Genomic DNA, 25,146 nt, shown 5'->3' with positions numbered 1-25,146 from the left:
CCTTTCTTCATTTTGTTTTGTTGCCAAAGTTGCTGGATTTTCTTATCTGAACAAGAGAAATCAGTTTAAGCATGTTAGAAAGTGAAACTCAAAAAGCTTTTTGAAGTGCAGAGGATTCCTTTCATTGCAAAATGCAAAAAATATTTTGATAAAAGTGGTCTTGTTATTGCTGAGTAGTAATCTTACATCTGTGCACAAAATCTCAAGGTTCCACTGTCTGTTTTGAGAGACGGGGTTGTTTTCCCTTGCAAAAAGTAAAACGGAACCAGCTCCGTCATTGAGGGGATTTCAATTTTAATACTGTTTCGCACACGCGTCCCCAACACTGGTTTGCTCATCCCATTTCAGGGTTGTGTGCACATATCTGAGCGTGTGTTAAATCTTTGTTATCAGATGTGCAGGGAGGAAAACCTAAGAAATGTTTACAAGTATCTTTGGTATCTTAGACTTTCTGTACGTTTCATAACAGCATTAACCAAAACATAACATTGGCAACCCCTCATTTTACCCTGTGCCTAAGGACATTTGGTGTTTTCCCTTAAAGTCCATGTTTCTGGACACAGGAGACCAAATGAGAATCTCAGCTTTCATTATTTGTTTGGGGTTTTTCAGTTTTTAATCACATTTCTCGCTCTTCTGATTACCAAGGAGGAAAAAAAAAGAATGAAAACATGAATTGTAATGGCTCAAAAATGAAATTAAGAAAGGCCTTGTTTTCTATTATTATTTTTCAAATCACATTTTTCAGCCAATAATGTCAAGGATCAGAGCAGTGATTTTTTTTTTTTTTTTTTTTTTTTTTGACTAGCTGGTGCTGACACTCTCAGATGTGCTGTTTTTCCAGAGGTGTGAGGTAGTGGTGTCCCAGTCCCTCCAACCCGCACATCTTTGGTGGATGTTCAGACTCCTCGCCCAGTCCAGCGAAGCCTTGCCTGGCCTGGCTCTACTTTTGGGGAGTTCCTCTCACTGTTGAGACTCTTCTCCTAGCGAGGAACATTGGTGGTTTAATTGAATCATTCTTTACAAAAGACCATGAATATAAATGATGGGGGAGGGGGGAGACACATGAATATGATGCTAGAAATTTTGCATTGAAATATATTTGATGGAAAACAGCTTTCTGATGAAGTGAAATGTAGAGTTATGTGCCTCTGTGTGTGTAAACATATATGTATCACTTCTTCAGCCCTTTCTGTAAAAACATTTCTTTGCTCTTCCTCATGGTAAACACTACATGGAAGAAAATTTTCAACTGAAAAATTACGTTCCCCAAGATATTTGGCAGGAAGAACAATGCTTTTGTGACTAACATTCTGTCCGAATTTGAGCTAGTTGTGCAAACTTAAGAAAACAAGTGTGGAAGTGGTCCCTTGTGCTGGAGGCAAAGTGTGAGGGACAGTGAAGTCCAGTGCTGGCTGCAGGTCTTCCCTGGCCCTGTCCCACTGGAACCCCTAAAGATGACTCTGCATCAGGGCTCTGACGTGCTAGAAAAGGCAGAGCAGGGACGCTTCCCAGGGGATCAGAGTTACTCCCGATGGGAAGGTGGTGCAGAAAAGGTAGAAAGCTTTTTGTGTTTCCGTACTTGCTATTGCACAAGCTTTAAAGTCCCGGGCTCACAGAGGAAGCAGCTGGTGAACAATTTGCAATTTCTTTGCTGCCTCTTGGCAATGGTAACGTAGCTTGTCCCAGACAACTGAAAGTCATAAGCTGGGCTCCAAAAATGTGAGATCATCCTAGAGATTTTGAGACAGAGTAGGTAAATGCCGAAGGGTATGACATTTTTGGACTTGCTTTCTGAATCCTTCAGCCTTTCTAGGCTTTTCTCTGCAGAATTAGCCTTGGCTAGGGAGAGGAGGTGGGCAGGGAGGTCTGACCAGCGTCCTTCCCTCTTGGCATCTCTGAGGCTTTTTATACCAGTTGCTTAAAGGCAAAGAGCCAGATCCCAAGCCAGCATAAACCATCACAACTCCATCGGTCTCAGCAGGACCTCCCTGATTCACACCCACTTGGGCTGTCCTCCCAGCGTCAGGGAAACTCTTTTGAGGAATTTGGTTGCAAATTCAAGCACTGCTTGGCTGGGACAGAGCGTCTGTGTTATGGGAGGGACCCCCTTGGCTCTGGGAACTTGTTGGCATTGGGCAGGTTCGACCTACAGCAACCAGCCTGCAGGGAAATCACAGACTCCCTCTCCCCAAATCCTCCACTTCGGTTTTTCCTCCGTTTCTACTCTTGTCCAGGTACCCCAGGGCCTAGCAAGCCCCATCACCTCTTCCCACATACCAGGTCTCTTGTGCCATCACTTGGAGCGTATATGCGTGTTTCTGTGTGTCACACTTATTTTTTTTTTTTAGGTCCCCTGCTTCATCATTATCTTAATCACTGTTGTGTTAAGTTTCATGCTTCCTTTGACCTTTATTTTCGGCCTGGTTATGCTGTTTATCTGCCTCTGACACTTGTCCCCTGGTGCTATTGCCAGGGAAACCCAGCACAGAGGCCTTTCCCTTTTCCCCCACCCCCTTGTCCCTTTCTGTTTAATTTTTTTCTTTCCTCTTTTTTCTTTTTTTGTCTTTTAACATGGTTTTCCTAAAAAGTTTTTTAATCAATCAAATTTGAGGCAGAAAATAGGCTTGGTCACGCCTGGTCCTTGGGTCGTGTGACACTCACTCAGGGTCCTGACAGCTCCTCAAAAGGGGCACCCGGGACGAGGAGGGGGGGCCGGCAGCACGTTTCCCCAGGAAAGAGCCCGTTTCCATGGCACTGCCCCCACCTCTCCGCCATCCGCCAGCCCGACGTGGGCCTGAGGCTCTTCAAAAGGGGCGTTGGGAAGCGTGCGTGTGTGCGGGTCCGGGGAACAAAACGGCGGCGCGGGGGCGGCGGCGGCGGGGGCGTGCTGGCTGCGCTGACAGCTGCCGGGGTTCTCTGCCACCGGAGCTCGTGGGGAGCCAGCGGGAGCGACGGCGATTGAGCCAGGGCCCCAGCCAAATCCGCATAATCAAGGGCTTTTCATAAATGCCCCATTTTTCATCCCCATCTAAGGCATTTGCTCCGAGGGAGCCAGTAGCCCTGATTCGCAGGGACAGCGCTCCTGCGCAGCCCTGGCTCTGCCCTCCTCGCTTGCTCTGCTCCCCCTGCACCCTCCTTCTCTGCCCTCATCTCTGCAGGTTGGCAAGTGCCCACTCCTCTGCCGAACTGCAGCTCATGCCGCTCTGGATGTGGTAGGGCCCTGCTGGGGATGGGACGGCGGAGGGAGCGTGGAGCTGGCCTCGTGGCTGTGTCGATGGTGCCGGCTCCCACCACAGCAGGACCTGGTCTCTGCATGTGCCTCGTCATCCTTGGCACTGTCACTTTTCCCTCGGGTCCCCCCTGCTTCTCTCACCTCCGTCTCTCCCCATCCTGCCCTGGGAGACCACTTGCCCTTCTGCTACCTTCATCCAAGGCTCTGTGCTGGGGATTTTAAAGCCCTTTTCTTCCCCCCTCCCCTTTCTCAAGCTCTGTTCTTTCACTCTGCTCCCTCTTGTCCTTCTTTTCCCAATGCTCTTTCCAGTTCTTCATTTGTGCAGGGTCTTTTTCTCTTTCTCTTTTTTATAATTAATGATTAGTTTTAATTGGTTTGCTTAGGCAGCCTGACAGCAAACTAGCAGGAGCCAGCCCAGGGCTGCTGGATGCCAAGTTTGGGGACTGCTGTGCTTTACAGATGTCTGGGTGGGAGGTGAGCTCCTTGGGGACTCTTTGGAACCCCTTGGCCCCCCCCTCTCCTGCTGTGCTGGGTGGTGCCGTGGCTGCACTGCGAGATGGGGGTCTGGGGCCTTTCCTGGACCTGGGTGCCATCAGTGCCGGGAAGCCGGGACCGGCAGTGGATTGGGACCTGCAGAGCTGCTGTCTCCCATCCCTCTGTCCCCTGCCTCGCTCCAGCACTCCAGAGGTGGCCGACGGGCACTGAGCTACAGGGTTACCTCCAGGATGGCCACTATCCCTTTTCTACTGCCCAGCACTGGTTTTCCTCCTTTTTGCATCACCTTTATTGAGCGGGACTGGGCTCTGCTCAACAGGTTTGAGCAGAGGGGGAAAGGGTGAGAGGCAGGGCAGGATTTCCCCGGGGAGTGCTGTGCCAAGGGGGGGTCCTCAGGAGAAATGAAGTGGGTGGCTCTACCCAGTGCTAAAAGGCAGGTAATGGGGAAGGGGTGGGAAGGGAAGGGGGGCTTTGCTCTTTTCTTCCTTCGCAGTGATTTCCCTTTGCTTTGCTTTTCTTTTCTTTGCCTTTTTTATAGCTCCCATTTTTCTTTTTTATGAGAGAGAAACGGCAGGGTTCTCCCAGGGCTGGGAAGAGCACTCGGTCCCAGGCTGCTCCCAGCCAGATGGAGGGGAAGAGAAGGGGGGCAGTGGGCCCGTAATCCTGGGAGGAGAGTTTTCCTGGTTAAAGAGGATTGGGGATGGAGTCTAGGACATTTGAGCCTGTTGTTTTAGGAAGAAGGGGCAGACCATGACCTCTTTGGGATGCTTGTTACCCTCATTTTCAGCACAAAACTTTGCTGAGAGCACTGGCAGCTGTGTAGCCCTAACAGTCAGTGGATGTAGTTGGTTTGTATTGCGCTACTGGTATTGCCTTGTAATGGCAGCCAAGAAAGGGGGAAACAGGAGATAACACAAGTTTCCCTCTCCTTCAGCCCATGCATTTTTCCCTGAACAGCCCGGGATCAGTAGGAGGTGATAGCTGGAGGTGACTGTGCAGGACTCTGTCCTGGGAAACTCGGGGTGTCCTTCAGCTGCCCCTTCGCCCTGCCCTGTCAGTCATGCCGGTTCCTCACCTTGGCTCACCAGCTTCTGCCCCTGCTCAGCCCAGGCTTGGGCCAGTCTGGGGACATTTCTGTGCCACTGCCCTGTCCCCTCACTCCCGAGAGAGGGTGTGAGGTACATTGCTCTCAGCATCAGTGCCTGGACAGGGTCCATGGCCCCGAGCCCGGGCTGGGCTCATAGAGGAAAGAGATGGGGTTTGTATCTGCCTTTTGTTCTGAAACATCTACTCAGCAGATGACAAGGCCCAACTGTATCTATAGAGCAGCCACGATATTCCACCCCTTCTGCAAAACCAAGAAGGCTTGCCAGGCTGGTGACAGTGGTGGGTGTTTCTTGTCTCCAGCAATCCTGGACCTTCTCAATTGTCCTTGGTTCAGGTGTTAATGGGTGCTTTTGCCCTTTCTTGTCCAACCCTCCAGCTGAGCGTTAATATCTATGTATGCCATTTTATGGGATCCAGAGCACATGCAGAACTGAAATCAGAGGGATCTGGTGTCTTCCTGGGATTTCTGTCATGGAGGAACAGCCTTTTCGTCAGCCACAGAGGTCCCTGCTGCAGTTGAGATTCATGAAAGATGGAAGCCAGCACAAACACGTCTGCTAGCAGATACGTGTGTTGTTCAGCTGTGAGTGTACTGGCAAACACCGTGCTGCGATACCTTGCTGCAGCCTGGCCCCTTCCCCAAAGACTCGTACGTTTAGAGCTCACTCAGGTGAAAATACTGATAATGCACGTAGAGACTGATGCTGTGCAGGCGTCCCCCGAGGCTCAGAGGCTTTGGTCGCAGTGCTCACTCTGCTGCTCCTGCCCTGTTCAGGACATACTGCTGTGCACGCCCACACAGCTCGAGTGTCACTCCCCAGTCCTGATGTGACCCTCAGGAGAGAGTCCCTCACGTGGCTTTGCCAGTGTTTTGGACCTTAGTTGAGCTTTGGGCTTCTGCAGAGCAAGTCTAGGGATGAGTCTTCCTTTCCTGGGGAGAGAGAGGGATGAGGGAGAAGTGTGGAAAAATACCTCCTAGAAAAGGCATTGAGACCTCCCAGCTCGTTTTTACTTCTGTGTGATCTTGGCTTATTCCCACAGCTGATGTCCATGCAATAGCAGAAGATGCATTTTGAACTGCTGCAAAACTTCCATGTTTTGTGCACTTGGGAAGTCCTCTTTTCCTTTTCCCACACACACTCTCAAGAAGTGTTTTAAGACCCTTTTCACTTCCTTGTAGGCTGTTTACATTTCACTGCACTTCAGTAAGCCAGAAGGGGCTCAAGGTTTGGCCATACGCTGTACAGCCTCGTGTGCCAGCAAGACTGGGACAGATCCAGCTGAGCCTGGTTGTGACCCAGGCTGTGTCATCTGTTTGCCAGTCCCATGTTGGCTAGTGCCAAGGAATAAGTCATGCTCAGACTTTTTTTGCCAGATGAGGCTTGAGCCAGGCCAGACGTGTGACCGTGTGGCCGTAGCTCCTGCTAGTGAGGCACTTGCAGCTCTCAGCAGAGAGCTCGAGGCCTGGCCACGCTGTGGTGGCTGTGTTCCCACCCGCAGGGCCGAGCTCAGGGTGCGGGGCACTCGCTTTGTGGCTTACCAAGTTTATTGCTGGTACTAGACTGATGGGGACAGTTTTAAAAATTGGTAGTGTCACTGGAGCGTCTGCACTGTACAAAGTTAAAAGAAGGCACAGCTCCTCCCCGTGAGAGTAGCCGTCCCTCTCCCTGGTGTCAGAGCTGTCCCTTCACTTCTCATTTTAGCAATGTGGGTGCCAATATTTGACCTCTCCCATTGCAGTTTAGGGGACTCTGTTATAATTGTGTAGTTCTTGACGACTGAATAGCAGCTGAGGATCACTGGCTGTTTCTCCATAGAGCTATGGGAGGGAAACTGAGGCATGGAGCTGAAGGTGCCTAAAGACGCCCTCAGAGGTCCCGGAGTGACTCACTGAGGGATTATCCCGCTGGGGTCTGTGCCTGCACATCCCACAGGCTGCCAACACAACTCATCATGGCAAATGAAACCAAGGGGAGCGGAAAGCAGTGATGCCTCCGGCCCTGTCCTGCCGTGCATTTGGCTTGGCTTGCTGCCCTTCCTCTCCTCTTCCTCCCTTGGCACACCTCGCTGCCAGCACGTGCCCTCAGTCCTGCCTCGGCCGACAGCCCGAGCCGGCTCCTTTAAGGCAGGCACGCCGGGGAATTGTGTGCGGTGCCAGCCTTCGCTGCGAGTGCCTCTCCCGCTTCCCCCTCGGAAAGTTTCCTGCCCAATTGTTATGTGCGATCCGATCTGAAAGTTGCTCTCTAAGCTTCTTGTCACATTTTGACTTAATGAAGTGCAACTGGAGTGGGAATTGGGGTTCATCACGCCAGTCTCACTGCGCTCCCTTGTTGTCAGAAAACAGGGGCGGTTGGGGACCGTAATGCAACGCTGCAAGTCGTTATCATTCCGGTCAGTCTGTTTAACACAAAATTAAACAAAGAACTAATTAGTGCCTCATGAATTAATAAATGCGCAGTTGCCGGGTAGGAAGGGGAGGAAGGAAAAAAGGTTGTTGAAGGAAAGATACTGAAAAAGTCGAATTAGGATGTTGTGTCAAGGGGAAAAAAAAAAATCTGAGTCCACTTTGGTGAAGAGTTTGGATCCATTGGTTTCCTTGGAATAAGCTCCCCTCCTCCTCCCGCGTCCTGCTTGTCTGCTCTGGAGCAGCGATGTACCGGCAGGCACAGGGAAGAGGCAGCCTTTCAGGACTTCAGGGGGGCTTATAGGAAAGATGGGGACAAACTTTTTAGCAGGCCCTGTTGCGATAGGACAAGGGGTAATGGTTTTAAACTAAAAGAGGGTAGATTTAGAGTAGATATAAGGAAGAAATTTTTTATAATGAGGGTGGTGAAACACTGGAACAGGTTGTCCAGAGAGGTGGTAGATGCCCCATCCCTGGAAACATTCAAGGTCAGGCTGGATGGGGCCCCAACCATGACACAATACCCCTCACCAGAAAGCACAAAGCTCCAAAGCGTTCGGACAAAGAGAGGAGACTCGCTCACCATGACCGTTTTCAAAGTCTCCCTCCTTTCCAAGGAAGGGCTTCCACCCCGCACCTCTCAGCTCCCATATCCAGGCATAAAGCTATTCAGATAAATATTTATATCTGGCTACTGGCCCATGGATCCCAGCTCCAGCTTCTAGGGAACACCATGCAGAAATCATAGAATCACAGAACAGTTTGGGTTGGAAGGGACCTTTAAAGGTCATTTAGTCCAACCCCCCTGCAATGAGCAGGGGCATCTTCAACTAGATCTAGCTTTCTGGTGAGGGGTATTGTGTCATGGTTGGGGCCTGTACCCAAAAAGTTCGTCTCCCTCTGACTCGGGAGAAGGAGCCAGCCCTTGGCCTCCTGAAGCAGAGGAGGGGGCTGGAGCAAGTGAAAGGGGAAGCCCCATGGAAAAGGGCAAGGAGTCAGGGACGAGGTGGGGGGGAGGAGGAGGGAGGGTGGCAGTACGGTAAACAGGAAGAGGGGAAGGGTGAGGTGGCACCCATGGCTTCAGAGGCGGCAACACACCACTCATTTTGCTGGAGAATCCAAGCTTGTCACAGTAACAGTGTGTAATCTCAGATTAACTACGTCCCAGCAACGCTCCCCCTGCCCGTGCTCCATGCCCTGCCCGTGCTGGCCGGCCCTGCTTCCCACACGGAGGCGTGCAGCTCCAGGGAGGCCGGCTGGCGCTCCCACAGCGGAGCCGGGCATGCGGGCTGTGGCGGACGGCCACCCGGCCAGCCAGCCCTGCAGGTGCCGTGCCGTGCCACGCTGCAAGCGAGCGGGCTCTGCTCTGGCGCATTGTCAGGCAGGGAAGCAGGCAGAGCTGGGGGAGGGAAGAGTCCATCCTTAAGAGGACATGTCAAGTACAATTAGCGTTATCTGTCTAAATATGTACTGGGAACACAGAATACAAGAGGAGGCCTGGCTGGCTTTAATGGAGACATATGCAAGGTCATATTGCCTCATACAATCCCCCAATCTGATTTGGGGATTACACATTCTAAGTAAATTGGCGTTATTCCTCTTGCATCATTGATAAGCTGCGGCCGAAAGAAGGGGAGTAAAAAAAAAAAAAACAATTAAAAACTCAAACCCAAGAATTGACCGTGCACAGGGGCGAGGGAGTGAAGCCAGGAAGGCAGAGAGAGTTACAGACAGAGAGCTCAGGAAAGAGGGAGAGAACAAAAGGGAGGGAGGGAAAAAAGAGCATGACAGAATGGCAGAGAAAATGATGGAAAGAACAAGGAAGAAAGGCAGAACAAAGGGAAGGAAAAGGTGCGAGGAGGGATGAGAGAGCCAGAAGAACAGAGGGTGCCAGGGTGGGAGAAGGACCTCAAGTGTGGGAGCTGTTACTCCAGCTGTGCCCTCAGCCTTGTTAGCACCAGGATTTGAGTGGAAAGGGAAGGAGCCAGTCTGGTTATGCATCTTCCTCACCCGAGGGGCTCCCTGCGCTCCGTGTCCATCCATCCATCTGGGATATCTCACCAGCTCCTTCCTGCTCTGGGTCCCAGCCAACACCAGGCATCTATCTTTGGCGCAGCGTGCAGGCAGTGGCGGAGTGTGAGTGACGGGAGGAGGCCGCCCGCACGCCCGGAGCACCAGGGCCCCAAAACACAGGGGCAAGCCACAGCAGCAGCGCAGAGTCCCCAGAGCCAAGTCCATCTCACTTTTGCTCTCCAAGGTCCCTGCAAGGGCCGAGTCGTGGCACACACCGCTGCACCCCGGAGAGGGAGGCATGCTGTGAGCCGGTGCTTGGCGCAGGCGGCTGGGGCTCTCAGATTCAACCACGGACTCGCTGTGTGTGACCTCGGGCCAGTTTGTCATTTCACTGCTGTGTCTCGGGCAGTTGTGATAGCTGTTTTGGCAGGGCTGCAAAACAGAGACTGCAGGAATGGGCCAAGCACCCTTGCCGTTTTGCATGAAGCCACCCCGTGCTCCCTGCCACCTTCCGGCTCTGGGAGAGGGAAGTCCCTGGCTGGCTGTGGAGCAGTCCTCCCCCTCCCACGAGCTCTCCTCCCACCCTGCTTGTGCAGGATAACCCCCTCCGGAAGTCTCACGGCACGGCTTTTATGCTCTGTCACATTTTTGGAACATATGGTTTTAAATAATTCAATTTACTTTTCATGTGTTTTACTGTGACTTTTTTTCCCCTGTCCCTTTTCTCTTTCCTCCTCGCTCTCTGCATTCTCCAGGAAGGAAGACGCACAGATGAGTGGATGAGGGGGTTCAGTGCCTTGAGACCCAGTCCTGCACCCCGTCATTTTATGCCCCAGGGGTGTGCAAGGGACACATCAGCATTAGCATGCTGGTGAACCGCTGGGAAAGAGGGGTCAGCAGAGGAGATTAGAAAGGGAAAAATTTGGCGTGGAGCAGAAGGCATCCTTGGATGTGTGGGCAAAGTATAGTGCAGACCAGCACGAGGTCTGTCTGTGGTACCTGGGAAGCAGGATTCAGGCCAGTAATAGCTGCTCTCTCTATGCTAAATTATTCCCAGCCCTTGTTAGGAGTCTCATGCACAGTGGAGTGTGGGAGTGCTGCGTGTCTCGTGGTGTGCATGGCACTGTATGGTGCAGCCAGGAGCAGGAAAGCACTTTGTTCCCCTGCGAAGTCTGAACGCCCCAAGCTGGCCCCGCTTGCAGCTGGGTTCTCACCCATCTTTTGTGAGTGTCTGTGCCTTGGCTCTTGGTCAGGTGTGCCCTGTGTATTAACTGGATTCTTTCTCTTCCCTCCCCAGGATGAAGTGAATGTAGAGCTAAAAACGAGGCAAGAAACCAGGCCTTGAAATCTCCGAAAGGTAGGAGAGACTTCAGACTGCAATGGGTATGTCACTACGCCCTCCTGGGTTCTCTTTTCCTCTGCGTGTCTCTCACACTTTATGGCCTGCTAGCTGTGGCTGTGTCTGCACTAGAACTTCTGGGGTTGGACCATTGTCAGTTATAAAGAGAGATGAAAACAGAAGAAGGTCTAATGCAGACATGGCCTATATGTGTCCTAATCTCGTCTTTGTCTTTGTACGCCAGTTGTTCTGGGCACCTGGTTTTGTCACTGTGGGTTTTCCTCAATATCTTCTCTGCTGCCTCTATCTTTACAGATAAAAAAGTGTGTAAGGGCTTCGGTGAGGAGGGTGCCACTTTATCTTTGTCCAAGTGGGCTGGTGGGAGATGGATAAGGTCCTTTCACTGAATAGGATGCAGTCTCCATCTACTGTGAGGTTTTGCTGAGCTCAGTTCACATAATTTAAGATGGTGATGTGCATGCTCTCCTCCTCCTCTGGCACATTTTTATCTATTCAGACTGCAGCACCGTGCTGGTAGGATGGAAGCAGCTCTGTGTCTCCAGCAGAATCCTGACTTTCCTGGGTTTTCCCTTTACCTCATGGTCTGTGTTACTGCAAAAAACCCGCAACTTCACAGTCTCCTAGAGCTGGATGACCCCTTAGTCCGTGCCTGATAAAAGTAAGAGGTCTAGAGCCCAGGGAAATGAAAGATGATTGCCTCTCTTAAAAGCCTCTTAAAATGAGCTGGGTAAGAGAGTCCCTGTGCCACCTCAGGTGATGGCCGCTGAGAAGTCCCTGCCACACCGAGGCAGTTCCCGCTGGCCTTGTCTCTTCCTCATGACCCCAGGGGGACCACGGGGCTCCCTTGTGTGTCACCCGAAGAGTTCCCACTCTCTTCCCCGCGTCTCTGCGCTGTACCCTCTGCAGCACCGCCAAGTCTCGCCTCTCCCATTGCTCCTCTCCCTCCCCAGGCGCCAAGGCAGGTCTGAGCCCAGGCCAGGGCAGGAGGGGCAGTGGCGGTGGGGAGGGTGGGCAGCGCTCGGCCCTGTGAGACATCACCTCAGACGTGCCGGGAGCGCTCGCCGCGGTGTGTCTGTGCTCAGAGCATCCCTGCAGCAGTGGGGACCCCTGAGCCCCAGCATCAGGGAGCTCATAGGCTGCGTCCGAGCAGTATCGGGGGGGCCGGGCTGGCTGGGGCGGGAGGGGGCCCCAAGCCGGGCTGGGCAGTGTCAGAGGTGACCGGTGGAAGGCCAGTGTTATGTAAATACCGCTGCTGTAACATGGCAGGCCTGAATGGCCCTATGCGTCCATCCATCATTGCTGGGGAACAGAAGCCTCCCTGGGAGCACGGGGGGCCGGCAGCGCGGGGCATGCAGACACAGGCAGCATGTGCCCTACTCATAAACTGTTTGTTTTCTTTTTGTCTCTCTCGTTTCGGGGCACCCCGCTGAGAGCAACTCTCTGTTTTGTCCTTGCAACCTCTCCCCCAACCTTCCCCCCACCACTTCAGCTCTTCCTTTTCCTCCCTCTTTCCCCCGCCCTTAAAAAAATGGAGGGGGGAAAAAAGAAAAAAAAAAAAAGAAAGTCCCCAGTTCACATTGCGGCTTCTTTCTCTGACTTCAAAGGCTCCCCATCATTGTTTGGGATCGGCAGGCAGTGGCCCTGAAAACGTGATCACAGCCGGGCACAGTGTAGGTCACCACCGAGCGCCATGCTCCGAGTGCTGAAAGGAACAGGCAGATTCTTCCCTTTTCATGCTTCACAACCCTGGTTACAGCGCTCTGCCTCGCCCGCGTGCTCCTCGCTGCGTGGCTATTCTTGCTCTTTTCTCCTTCTTTTCCTCCCGCCCTCCCTCTCTCTCTTTCTCTCAGGTCCCTCATTTCTCTGTCTGTTTGCTCTCAATCTGCCCTCCTCTGTGCCCAGCATCACACGCTTTTCACACTTTTTTATCTCTTTCTTTCTGTTACTTTTCTTCCTCACTCTCTTCTGCCTGGTATGGCACTGCTGTCCCTTCTCTCTTTCTCTCCCCTCTTCGGTGTTCTGTTATATGAATCACTGTTTTCTTTCTCCCTTTTCCCTCTCCTACAGGTCAGGCTGGAGGTTGATTTCCTCATGCTCCCCGTTCCTGTTCAGTAGCAGCCCTCCTCTGACATCTGCCCGCGTTTTCTGTCTTCTCCTGTGATATCTCACTCACTGTGCCCTAAATTGTGGAGGTTCTGTAATCTCTGGATTAGCCCCAGACAGCCTGCAGTCCTGTTCTCCCCACACAGTGCAAGCCAACTGCTTTCATGTGCAATGGGCTTACTCCCCCAGAGTTCAGCACAGCCTTACGTGAGGAGGCAGCACACGGTGCCTGCCAACAGCATCAGCTTCCAAACTTGTGCTCTGGCTTTGCTGGTTAACCTGCAAGGAGCTAGCAAGTAGAATTAGTGTTGTGGACAAATTTGTGAGGCCAAGCACTGACTTCACATGTATCACAAGGAAACAGAGGAAGCATTTGAATCTTGCAGGTCTCATGTGGAACATGACACTGATGGTAGTGCTGGAGGGCAGAGTTAGGCAGGGATGAGGCAGAGTGAAGCAGGCCCAGCAGTTTGAATGAGCATCCCAGAATACTTTTGCAGTGGATTTCAACCAGGGAGCATCACCTCGTACTGAAACTTGGGTGCGTGTTTGGCTGCATGGTGAGCCGCAGTCAGACAGCAACTCCTTGCCTGCAAAACATCCCCCCCAGCAACACCAAGAGTTTCATTTTGTTTGCAGCAGAACAGCTCAGGACTCTGCAACCCCCAGCACCCAGCCGGGGTTCAGCCGCCCTGTCCTCCGCCCCTGGAAGCGGAGATCACAGTGCTTGTGCCTCTGGTGATTTGTGAGGTTGTTTTAATGCCGAGGAGCCCACCAGGACTTGTCTCTTGCTAAATAGGCATATTAAGGGACATTGCGGCAGGGGTTATAGAGTAATAATTTGTCCTAATGAGCTGGTGTCACGTTCTCCTAGGCCGAGCTGTGCACGAGCAGGAGCCGTGGTAGGAAGGGGCTGCACTCGCTGACCTGTCAGCCCAGGTTAATGAAGTACTGCGCTGCTTGGGGGGTCAGAGAGCAGGAGCTCAGCCAGCCTGCAGCAGCTCAGGGGGGCCAGAGGGGAAGGACAGGGCTCTCCCCTGAGCTGAATGCCCCGGGGAAAGGCCTGTGCCCTGCAGGATGGAGCAGCAGGGTGTACGTTATGACAGTGGGGTCTCAACGCCGTGCTGGCGGGCTGAGTGCTGCTGCATCCTCATCGAACTGTCTCTGCGGGCAGAGGTGAACCTGCTGCTGCTGGGCTTTGGCAGGCGTTTGTCCTCTGGCCTTGTGGGACAGCCCAGGTTGGCACACGTGGAAGGAGGCTGGAAGAGTAAGAGAGAAGAGATCTCACCTCTTTGACAGGTGCTCCCAAGACCGGCAGGGCTGAGCCCCCACACAGCCAGACCAAAAGAAAAATTCCTCGCGACACCAGGGGGTAGGTGCAGGCAAGTGGTCGGTGGTGACGACCAGTGTCTAGCTAGGAGGTTTATGGAGAGAAGCCACATGTTCACCCTCACCTTTCTGTGTGCACAGAGCGTATGAACAGCCAGAGGAAGTTCTCTCTGTCCTTCCTGTTCCCTCTTTCTCCTTCTCTTATGCTTCCCCATGGCTTGCTGAGATACGTTGCCTTTCATGACAACTCTGAACCCAAGCAGTTGCTTCCACCCCTTCTGCGTAGCTGGGCAGCAAAGGCACAGGGAGAGTTTTGCCAGGCTCCCAAGTGAACAGTATTAGGGAGCAGACTGGCAGGACATCCTGGGCAGCTGCAGTTTGAGCAGGGCTCCGCACTCCACGGGAGAGGGCAGGAGAAGCCACGAAGGGGGAGTCCTGGCCCACCTGCTGCCCTTGGGATCCATGGCCTGCCTTGCCCCTGTGGATCACACCACTCTGTCTGTGCTGGGGCCAGATAATGCCCTTGGCCACACCACTGCCCTGTGGTTCACAACACAAGCCCTGTATACTGTCTTCCTCCTCCTCCCACTCGTCTTTCTTTGCTCCTTCCCCCCCCCGCTTCTCTTTGCTTTTCTCTGTCTCCATCTCTCTTTCCCTTTCATCTACTCAGAAGGCTTTACTCTACTTCCTTGTCACCCTAATTGATTGCATTAACCTTTCAGCGTATTGGATTTCCCCAGCACCGTGCAGAGAGCACTGTGCAATATGCTTATAATCTGGGCTGTAATGGACAGGGAGCAGTCAACGAGCCCCTGCTCCAACAGGTTCTGCTGACAACTTCGTCTCGGGGAGGGGGAGAGGGAGCGCGCTGCTGGGGCCTGCCACGGCTGTCCGGCAGCGTGCGCAGACCCGGCCTCGCCGCTCCCCACTGAGCAGGGTGGCAGTGTTAGCTTGTGAGAACAGTCCTTTGAAGAGGATCCAGCTTGGGAAGCAGGGGGGAGATGTTGTATTTGACCCTATTCCTGTAATTTTAACTTGTGTCTGAGGCCCCCTCTTCCCTGTCTGCTCTGTCTACAGTTTTGTTCCATCTGTTCAATACTAAATTAATGGACACTTTACATTTAAGCACTTGTTGCTAGTGGTAGGATGAGAAGACAGTATCACAGAATTTGCATGCTTTCACGTCGTTCTTGCCTTTGCCTTTTCCTTTACTTTCAGTGTATGAGGATGTGAAGGAGGTGGATGCTTTTCCTGGGGTTTCAAAGATAAAAGCATAGAAGTATTGTGCTCATGAGGAAGACAGCACTGGGGCGCAGAGAGATCAGGAGGCAAAAGCCCTGAATTGTATCCCAGGCTTGGCCTTGGATAAATCCTTTCACTCTCTGGTACCTTATTTCCCTCTCCCTGATGGTGGAGCTGTGATTTTGGTGCCCTGTAATGTGCTGCAGCATCTGCAGGAGGGCTGTGGGGTGACCCAGGGCTGTTATCTCTGTTCACTGGGCAAGGATGGGAAAGTAGCTGCAGACAGGCAGTGAAGCAAGGATGGGAAAGTAGCTGCAGACAGGCAGTGAAGCTACACAGCCAAGTGTCACTGCTCACGCTGGCTGCAGGGCAGGAAATAAATCCACAAGATCAGTGGGAAGAGCATGCGAGTCTGTTAAAGGCCTGGCATCCTGCTGGTGGTCAGGGCCAGAGCCGAGAGATGCTTTGGTGTTTATTTATTTCAGAGAACTGCAGTGATGGATCTGCCACAATCTTCTGGTGATTGTGCCCCTGTTAAAGTATCCTAACATTGGCTTCAGTTTAGCAAAATGCTTTGAGCACCAGGGTGAGTTTTGCTTAAGCTTTGCAAAGTCATTTAAGCACATATTTAGAAGTTTCCTTCAATGTGGACTGTAGGATAAGGCCTAGACCCTTGTGAGGCCCTTTTATAGTTCTTTTTAAACAGCATTTAGGACAAGATGAGTCTTCATTTATGGTTATGGCTCACAGTGTGAAAAATAGCAGTAGTGGAAGGGTTTCTGATCACTTCATAGGTCTTTAGCTGAAAAGTTACATCATCTTGTTAAAATCAGAGTTACTCTGCCCTGGGGATGTTTAGAAACTTTGAAAGTTCCTGGGCACACCAGGAGGAGGGGACAGGACTGTATCGTGAAAGATAAAGGTATATCCCCACTCCTTGTTTTTCCAGGAAGAAAGGAGAAATGACAGGAGACAGAGAAGATTATTCCAGGTGATCATTCCAAAAAGTGGGAGGCTCCTTACAAGCCAGGAGGTAGTTGAGGGAAGGGAGTTTATTTTAGGTTAAATAGAGAAGAAATAGGAGAAGGAAGCAAGGGATGAGAAATTTAAAACAAGCAAGAGAGAAAGAGAGTGAGCAAGAGCAGCACCTCCTAAATGGAAGAGTAAACAGGCACTCGGAGGCATTAACTTAATTGATTGTTCTGCAACAGGCTGAACGCTGTGTTATTCTGTCACCGTGGCAACAACCCAAAAAAATTGTCAGGCTGTTTGGATGAAGTGAAGCGAAACATTCTCTAATTTGCGGTGATCCGGGTGTTTGTTTTCCTTCCGAAGAGGCGGGGGCTCTATTGATCTATTGTTTGCACAGAGCTTTTTTTTAATGGCGATATGGGGAAAGCAGGAGGCTGGGGTGTGCTCCCGGGGCAGGTGAGGCGACGGGGGTGTCTCTGCTGTGTTTCCCCAGATCTGCCTTTGCAGGGTGGTCGCGTGAATCCAGCAGAAACTCCAGCAGTAGGAACTGTCCCAAGGAAGCTTGAGGACAGGGGAGAGTGTTTGGCTGTGATGGGCTTGTGCCAGAGCTACTGCTTCAGTCCTTCCTGTTCTCGCCCCTTTGGGCTCTTGCAGCTCCTGTATTGCAGTCTGTGGTGTTAGGTAAGGACAGCTACAGCTGTCTCGGGGACCAGAGCAGCTCTGTCCCTCCAACTCCCTTCCCAGGTCCATGCTATTCCATTTAACGTGTGCAGACCTGTGCCTGTGCAAACCCTGTGCTTGTGGGAATGTATTGTTGCATGCTCAGTGGAGTCATGTTTGAGTTTTATCCCAGGACCACAGCTGTGGTGAGATAGCGCAGTGCTCACTTTGAGCTCTCTGCTACAGCAGCAAAGAACTGAAATCCCTGGGCCAACGGATGGGGGATTTTGTCCCCTGGGATAGCAGGCCAAGCTGCTCTGAGGGGCTGTGGGGATGGGAGATGGGGACGGTGGGACAGGTGGGAAGGCTGCGTTGCTGCAGGCATGGCTTGGGCCAGACCCCGGGGGGGACGCGGGTGGGAAGAGGCACCACAAGTAGTGCAGTGGTTTGTGCACCCCGTCAGCTGTGTCTGTCCATGCACAGCCCTGGGGGCCAGGAAGGAGCTCCTGGGGATGCCACTTGCTGTCAGCACATGCTTGATTTCAGAGTGAAATGTCGCTGCAGCACTTGCTTCAGCTGGGAAATGTTCAGTCAGAATGGGGAAGCCCAGGAGACGAGGGAGCAAGCCCACGTGGCCGGGGTGAGCAGCAAGGCCTTGGGCCAAAGACATCATGCTGAGAGAGGGGTGCTGTGGCAGTGGAGGGGAAAGCTGGCAAAAAGGTGCCTTACAGGCCTGCAGCAGGGGGAACAGGCAAAGATGGCTCCGAGCCAGTGGGAGGGTGAGCGGCAGAGGTGGCTCTGGGCCAGCGAAGGAGAGCAGAGAGGGTTTCCTTGTGACAGAGGATCAGTAAGAGGGACAGGCTGCTGACCTTCCTTGTGCATGGCCCAGCACGGAGGTTTCACCCTCTCATTTGGGGTTTTCTGCACTCCCCCAGCCTTCAGGCACCCCAGTGGGGAGCCCCATGTTTTCCATCCAGGCAGATCATCCCCATTACTCCTCAGCAGTGTCCCAGCCCACACACAGCTACTCCAGCTGCTGCACAGGGGCTCTCTAGTTGATCCCTAAGACTTCAGGGGAAGCTGTAGAATATGTTACTGTCAAGTGCTGGAGGGTGTTGCTTTGTGGGGTGTGCAGGGGCAAAAAAACCACAGTATGTCCTTGCGCTCTTCCTGCCTCCCTCCCTGCTCCTTTCTCTGTTGCCTTGGGATTTTTTTCCTCCTCTGTTTGTACCATTTTTGCTTTATCACCCCTTTCCTCTTTCTCTCTGTCTCCCTCTCCTCTATTTCACTCTCTCCATCCAGTTTTTAACTCTTCTGCTCTGTTGCTCTTTCTCACAGTGTAGATGTGGGTGGGGTTAAAAGGCTGTGGCTGGTGGGTGAGCGATGTCCCTAGGCACTGACTGTGTCCTGCTCGGGGATCTGTCCCACGTGCTCCTGGGGGGTGTGTGTGGGGGGGAGAGGGCACCGTGGGCAGGTGAGAGAGGAGTGCTTCATGTCTCCCGGGAGAAAGCTGAGCTGCCAGTGAAAGTTTGGCGGTTATTGGCGTCAGGAGAAGCTAAATAACCCTGTAACTGGTATGAAGGTGAATTCACGGTCTAGTGAGCACTGAAAATACGAGAGGGCTCTGAGACAGGCAAAGTGTGGAGAGGGGAATACAACTCGCCCATGGCTCAGGGCAGTGCTGTGTCTCTAGAGCGGAGCGGGGACGTGTGCCGTTGCCATCCCGAGTGTCAGGTGCAGCACACCGCCTTCTGGGGGGCCGGCCGGGACGAGGAGGGTGCTCGGTATTGCAAGTTCGGTGACAAATGAGGCATGCAGACATTGACACGGCAAGAACGCCCGCAGAGAAAGTCTGTGTACCTCTGGCTGTGGACAGCCACGCCACGCCTGACTGCACAGCCCTGTACACATGGGTGGCACGAGGCTGTGCACATACGTGTGCGCAAACGTGCAGACAGCCGTCCCCACGCAGGATCTCGCAGGTTCGCATCTCGGCATGCCCTTGTGCATGTAGATGCATCCACAGCTGTGTGAACGTAGGGGTGCAGGCACACACATGCTACAGATACAGTCCTCTGCTGTCTGCAGCAGCTCGCAGTCAAGTCAAATTCCTCTCTGGTGTAAGTACACTCTAGTCAGGCAGCACAGACAGATTTATCCCAGCATATCTTGAACGTCTGTGTGGTTACCTGCTGTGAGCGGGAGAAGAGTTGCAGGAAATCTATTCTCCTTCCAGCTGGGAGAGGCTGATGCCTTGGAGTACCAGGAGATGTGCAGAGAGGAAACCCCCTTCAGCTTTTCACCTGGAGCTGGTAATCTCCTTGCGCTGGATCCCTGGAACGGGGGAATTGCATTTGAAGCTCAGCCAGTGGTGATTTAGTGTTAGACGTTTGCAGAAGAGACTTTGATTAATTCGTAGTAAAATCAAGTAGCACTTGGGTGCCAGCACCACATTCCAGGGTGAGCCGGCGACCGAGGTGCACGCTGGGCGGGCTGCCAGGTGCCTGAGCAATCCCCGCGGAGGTGGCAGCACCATCCAACCCACAGCCTCTCCCTGCTTGGGCTTCTTAATTATTAATTTATTTTTCTCCCTTCCTTGGCAAAAAAATAGTATTTGGTAACGACCTCAAATTGCAAAATGCTGATGATTTGGAGAATGTGTCACAGAAGCTCCAGGGTGATAAAGGGGAGACGAATCCCAGCCAACAATCCGGCTCAGCCAGTTTGCCTATTTATTAAAGAAAAAGCCCAGATCATTAACTTTTTTGTTGTTGTTCTGTTTGCGGGCAACTCCCTGCTGGCAACTTTCGGGCGCCCAGTAAATTAAACCGAGTATCGGCCTGGTTCGGGGCAGCCTGAGCACCTAGTTAAAGCTGTGAAATGCGTTAGAAACTGGCTTCGTTTATGTTAGTGCATGAATAAACCCTTTAGGGTACCACGCAAAAGTGCTCTCTGGCATAAAAGTGATGTCGGAAAATCCTCACTCGCTGCCTCATAGAGGGTCAGGTACTGTAACTGGAGAGCTGAGCTTCACTTCTCCTCCCACTGTTTGTTCACACAGTTAATTGCCCCTCAACACGTTGCTGTGCCATGTTGGTCCCCGGAGAAGCAGGGCTGGAAGAGAGCATCTGTAGGCACAGGCTTTGTTGGTTCCCCATTTGCCTGCTTGGTTTGGTTGTTGAATAAAGAACAGTGCAGGGATGGGCTTGCCTGCCTGGTGCCTCTGTGAACTCAGAGAGTTCCCTGTGCTATCAGGGAAGGGTGATCACGTCCCCCTCCTCTGAAACATCCCACGTGTTCACTGAAGTAGTGCTTCAAGCTAAATCAGTTTGCTGAGGGCTCCAGCTTCCCTTAATTCAGTGTCAGGACCAGGCTTGCATGGCTATTATTCAGGAAGCTTTATCAGAAGCACAAAGCTAGCATCTGCCCTCCTGCTTCCCTCTGGGCATCACCAGCTCTCCTGCCCTGGGTTTGGCACACAGAGACTCGAGGGACTGCCTCACGGAGCCCATTTGCAGGCAAAACTCGTTTCAGCTCCTCGAGAGTCTCGGCTGTTACACTGGAGGCTAGAGGAGCGTGGTGGCTTGTCACTAGTCACTGGCAAAGCAGCGCAGAGGCGCTGAGAACCAGCTAGAACTGAGGGGCTCCTCTGGGAAAAGGGAGCAAAGATGCTGAGATCACTAGGCTCTCCCCTGTCCTCTTTCAACCCAACTGAGTTGTAATTAGGGCCAGTTTTTAGGTTTTAATCTCAGCTGATGTCCGAGCTCTTTCCCTCAGAGGTAGCCACCTTCTTCCCTAGGCCTGGTTCATGTCCCTCCACAATGATTTCTCTGGTGAAGACTGCCCAGACCCGTGCTCACGTGGGTGCTGATGGGAGGAGAAGGGTATTTTTCAAGGTTTCTGCTAGGTTTTTTTCTTCTGAAATACAAGGATGTGCAATTTTTTTAGTTTCAATTTAGCATTGGAGAATTTTATAATTTAGTAATTAAAATCTCTGATAGGCTTTAGAAATTGCAGCTAATTGAATTTAATGGGAAGATGATTTTCAATTTTATTTGATTACCCGGACCCCTGGCATTGGTATTTATGGGAAAAAAATGGGAAATGTGCTGTGTGGGCTAAGATGGCATAATTGAATTAGGGCTAATCGGATTTCTTCGTCATGAATTTCACTATAATTTTCCTATAATTTTCCATTAGATATCTAGTTTACAAATATTCACAAAGAAATGAAGCTCTTTCGGAATGGAGATTGCTGGCTAACAGGATTACAGGGACGATAGCTCGGCACTGCCAGCCCGGGCTCCTTCAGTAATGCAATCGCTGCGTCTGCCTCACACTTACCGCCCGCCGCTGCTCCCCGCACCCCCTCCGGCCCACTGCCAGGGCTCCCGAGGGGCCGCGGCCACGCTTCCTCCGGGGTCCTTGCTGCCTCTTCACGGTGATGTCCATGTGCCACTTCACTGCACACATATCCTGGTGCATGGGCACACATGTCCCTGCCGGTGCTGCGCCGGTGCGTGTGTGCACGCGGCACCAGCGTGTACCCGGGCTTGCTCAGAGCCACTTGCGTGTGTGTTGGCATATCCCCTGTGTCAGCACTGGTGATGCTCGGGCAGCCTCGTTGCACAAGCAGGGCCAGCCCACACGGATGCACGCGTGCTGCATCATGGGCATCTCTCGGCACGCGCTCATCCCTGTGCCTCACGCACGAGGGGATGCTTTGCCTTCCCTCCCTGTTGGGGGGTGGGGGTGCTGCTGTCACATCCCAGAGGAGGGGTCGCCGTCAGTTCCCGCTGTATGCAGTCCAGGGTCTCATCTCTCTGCTCTTGCTGCTCATTTCTTACCTCCTCCATCGTCTCCCCTCACTTCCCTGCTGGCCCTTGTAACAAAGGAGTGTCCGTCCCACCTGCTCCATCGGGGACAGTCCCCAGCGTCCCTCTGTACCCCCACGTGGAAGCAGGGCTGACACAGCCTCTGTCTGTGATGGGGCAGGGAGAGCAGAGCAGATAACGTGCCAGGCTCCCTCTGCTTCCCTCCCTTCTGCCTCTTGTTCCTGCCCAAGCCAGGTCGAATCCAGAGTGAATTTATGGAGACCATCCCTACTTCACACATGTCAGAGTTCTGTAAAATCCAGCCTGTCTCTCTGCCTGTCCCACCGCTGTTGCTTGCTGGGCTGCATGTCAAAAGCCTTTCCCTGTCTGCTGGTGTGACCCAGCCCATTTCAGGACAGTTACCGGGGGAGCGAGTCATTCCTCTGGGGAGTAAGTAGGGTAGCAGCTCCTCTCTACCCAGAGCCACTTGTCATCTCCGTGGCATCAGGCCTTCCACATACGTCCAGAGCAGGACAGTCTCTGCTAAAACGTCCATGACAATCCAGCGCTGTCCTGGGTGCCCAGGTGGGCATCACACCGGTGAGCTGCAGCAGCCGTACGCAGGACCTCCCGTGTTTGTACACTTACGTGTGAACATGTGTGTGTGCACATGGCATGTGCTTTTGTTTGCATCCAAGCGTGTCTGTGCAGGAACACAAGCTGGCTTGCAGTTCCTCTAGACAGAAATCACCTTTTTGTTTTGTGCTTGCCCTGTGCTCTGCAGGAATGGGTCTTGCCCAGCCTGGGACCTGCCCTTGGGCAGCGGTTTCCAGATGCCTCCGGAAGCCATCCCAGTGCCTGGTGTGCCGAGCTGGGGCTCAGGGCTTCGTGGGGGCAGCTCTGGGCTGGCTCAGGGTGGCATTTGCTGGTTTTGCAGGCAGAGTGCCTGCTCTTCAGTGCCAGGTACCTTCCCTCTTGGATGCGATGCTCGGGTAGGACTATCCCCTTGCCTCCTTGCCCTGAAATCCCCAGGCTGCACTTTTAATCGCTGTAGTAAATTGTAACTAATTGTTAGTGCATTTAAACCCCTGCCACTCCTTCCCCCTAAGTCTTCTGGGCCCCTGTGGAGCGTGAGGACGCGCAGTGTACGTTCACTGCCGTATGGCCTGCGCCTGCTACAGTCATTCCCTCTGGGCAGTGGTCAAGAGATGAGCAGCATTTGGCTTCCAGCAGATGCTGGAAGCTGTGGAGTGTCTGGAAGAGCAGCAGCCACATGGTGGGGAGCTGGTGTCAAACTGTTTGAGTTACACCAAGGAATAGTAAATGGCAGAAGCGATCCCAGCAGAGCCCCACCCGGCACACTGAGACTCAGCACAGCCGCTTTGGCAACGCTTTCTGGGCGCCATGTGCCAATAATGTGATTGAAACTGAATTGAGAAGGAAGGAGCGAAAGAGAAGGAAAGGGAAAGAAAGCACGGATTGTCTGCTCCTGCCGCCCAGGCCCCGAGGCCTCCGGGCACCTCCCTTGACGAAACAGAAATCAAACAAAATTACAGAAATAGGGCAAGAGCATTTGCCTAATAGACTCCCCAAGCAGGAGCAGGAGGAGGAGCACAGCGCTGCCAGATCTCCAACCTGCAATCTGAGAGCCAGCGCCCTGAGCCCACATGAATCCAGAGCACGGCCCCAGGCCCTGGGGTCAGCTCCAGCTAAGGAGGGAGAAACTGCCAAGAAAATGGGCTAAGCATAAAAACAAAGGTAGAAGAGACACAAAAAGGGGGATGTCCCACATATCAGCGTGACTCACCCCCTGCTCAGCCCTGGCACACTGTCTGCGGGGAAAGCATTAAACTGTAATAATAATAATAAATTAATCATCCTTCCCCCTCCCATTGCACTTTTCATCTGAGGATCTCTGAGCACCTGGCAAACATTAATTACCGAGAGCTCCCAATGCCCCTGGGAGGGTGGGAAGGGACAAGGAGAGATCTCTTCACCTGCTGCAAAAGGGCAGCCACGGCTGGAGCGGACAGGGCGGCTCTCGCCATGGCACGGTGGCGCAGTTCAGAGCAGCATGAGGGGTGCTGCCTCCCTCGAGTGCTCCCGGGGCCTGGGGGGTCTGGCAGCTGCTTTGTGCCAGGGCACTGTCAGAGGCAGGTTTTCGCAGGAGAGGATCCATACGCTGGAGGGATGGGGGAAGGAGGGGAGATGCTGTTCTAACAGGGGGGCACAGGGGTCCCCAGAGGAGCAGAAAGCTCCACAGCCTCTGAGAGAGGAAAGAACAAACTTTTCTTGGGTAAGAGGCAAAGGAGGGAGTATGGGGAAATAAAACCTGATCCTGTGACTGGAGATCGCTGAGATAGGAAATCAGGCCTTGCCGTTGCGTCAGCTGCAGGGCGTGGACTTCACCTGAAAAAACACCTTGGCAAGTTGTTCCTGCAAGGAGGAGTGGGAGGGACAGTGGGAAGTCTGCGGAGGGGATCCTCCGGGTGTGTTTAGGTTGTGTGTGTGGGTTCATGTGTGTCATGGCGTATGGAGATGTGTGTATTTGAATGTGAGCGAGCACAGAGTATCATTTTCTTTGTCGGAGTGCATATGCATGTAGCGTGTGCGTGCTGGGATGGGAGGGGTGGGGAACATTTGTATACTGATGTGCGAACGTGCTCAGCTTGGTGCATGTAGAAGAACAGGTATGTTTAGAGGGTCTGTGTGGCTGTGTATGTGCAGTGACACATCCGTGTTACGGTGTGTGTTCCCCCTCGTAAGGGGTCGGCGGTACAGCTGGAGCTGCTGGGAACAGCAGTGGAGAGCAGAACTCCCCCTGCTTAAACATCAAGTTCGTAGGAGAAGTGCAGATGAAGAAATCTGGGTGACATGAGGTGCAGTAAACTTACGGGACCCGTCAGCAACCTCACACCTGGAGGAAAGCATTGGGTCCAAACAGCTATCACAAAGCCAGAGATGAACCAGCACAAACGTTTCTGGCGCTGTCCATCACTTCCTGGGGTAGGATATTCCCTGGCAGGTGCTGTGGCATCTGACTCGGGCGTAAGGACCAGGGCGGGCTCTGATGAGGACTGGGGGGGGATGTTGGCCGGGCTGGTGTCTGCGCTGGGGCTGAGTGAAACGCAGAAAGACAAGATTTTAAAGGCAGCACCGGGTGATGGTGCTGGTCAGAGCCCGTGGCATGGTTAGAAACCAGGAGGGGAAGTGGGGGCGATGCTGATAGTGTTTTGCCCATCTCTTAACGCAGCAGCTTGCCTGCAGCAGGTGGGAAGGTGAGTCCCACGCAGGGGCTCGGCTTGGCTGGGCTCCGCTGCCTGGGCAGCACCCCAGGCGGGACACTGCTGTCCCCACCCTGCTTCCTGGCCCGGAGGGTCCCCAGGTGCCTGCGTTTCACTAGACTTTGTTT

The 25,146-nt window shown here is 53.0% G+C and overlaps 1 protein-coding gene across 5 annotated transcripts in view; it reads left to right on the top strand.

Annotated features, from left to right (window-relative positions):
• The window catches only part of CASZ1 (castor zinc finger 1), a 207,066-nt gene that overhangs the window by 87,403 nt on the left and 94,517 nt on the right, over positions 1 to 25,146 (top strand). For 4 of the 5 annotated variants that reach the window (XM_074848241.1, XM_074848242.1, XM_074848243.1 and 1 more), the window contains exon 3: positions 10,552 to 10,637. In XM_074848241.1, the coding sequence (XP_074704342.1) occupies positions 10,634 to 10,637 (4 nt within the window). In that variant the 5' untranslated portion in view covers positions 10,552 to 10,633. The remainder of the gene's footprint in view (positions 1 to 10,551; positions 10,638 to 25,146) is intronic. The other variant, XM_074848245.1, reaches the window with a different exon arrangement.

The sequence above is a fragment of the Strix aluco genome, chromosome 22 (genome assembly GCF_031877795.1).
Source record: "Strix aluco isolate bStrAlu1 chromosome 22, bStrAlu1.hap1, whole genome shotgun sequence".
NCBI lineage: Eukaryota > Metazoa > Chordata > Aves > Strigiformes > Strigidae > Strix > Strix aluco.
Note: the sequence above shows the minus strand (reverse complement) of the source record. Positions and strands in the feature narration are given on the sequence as shown.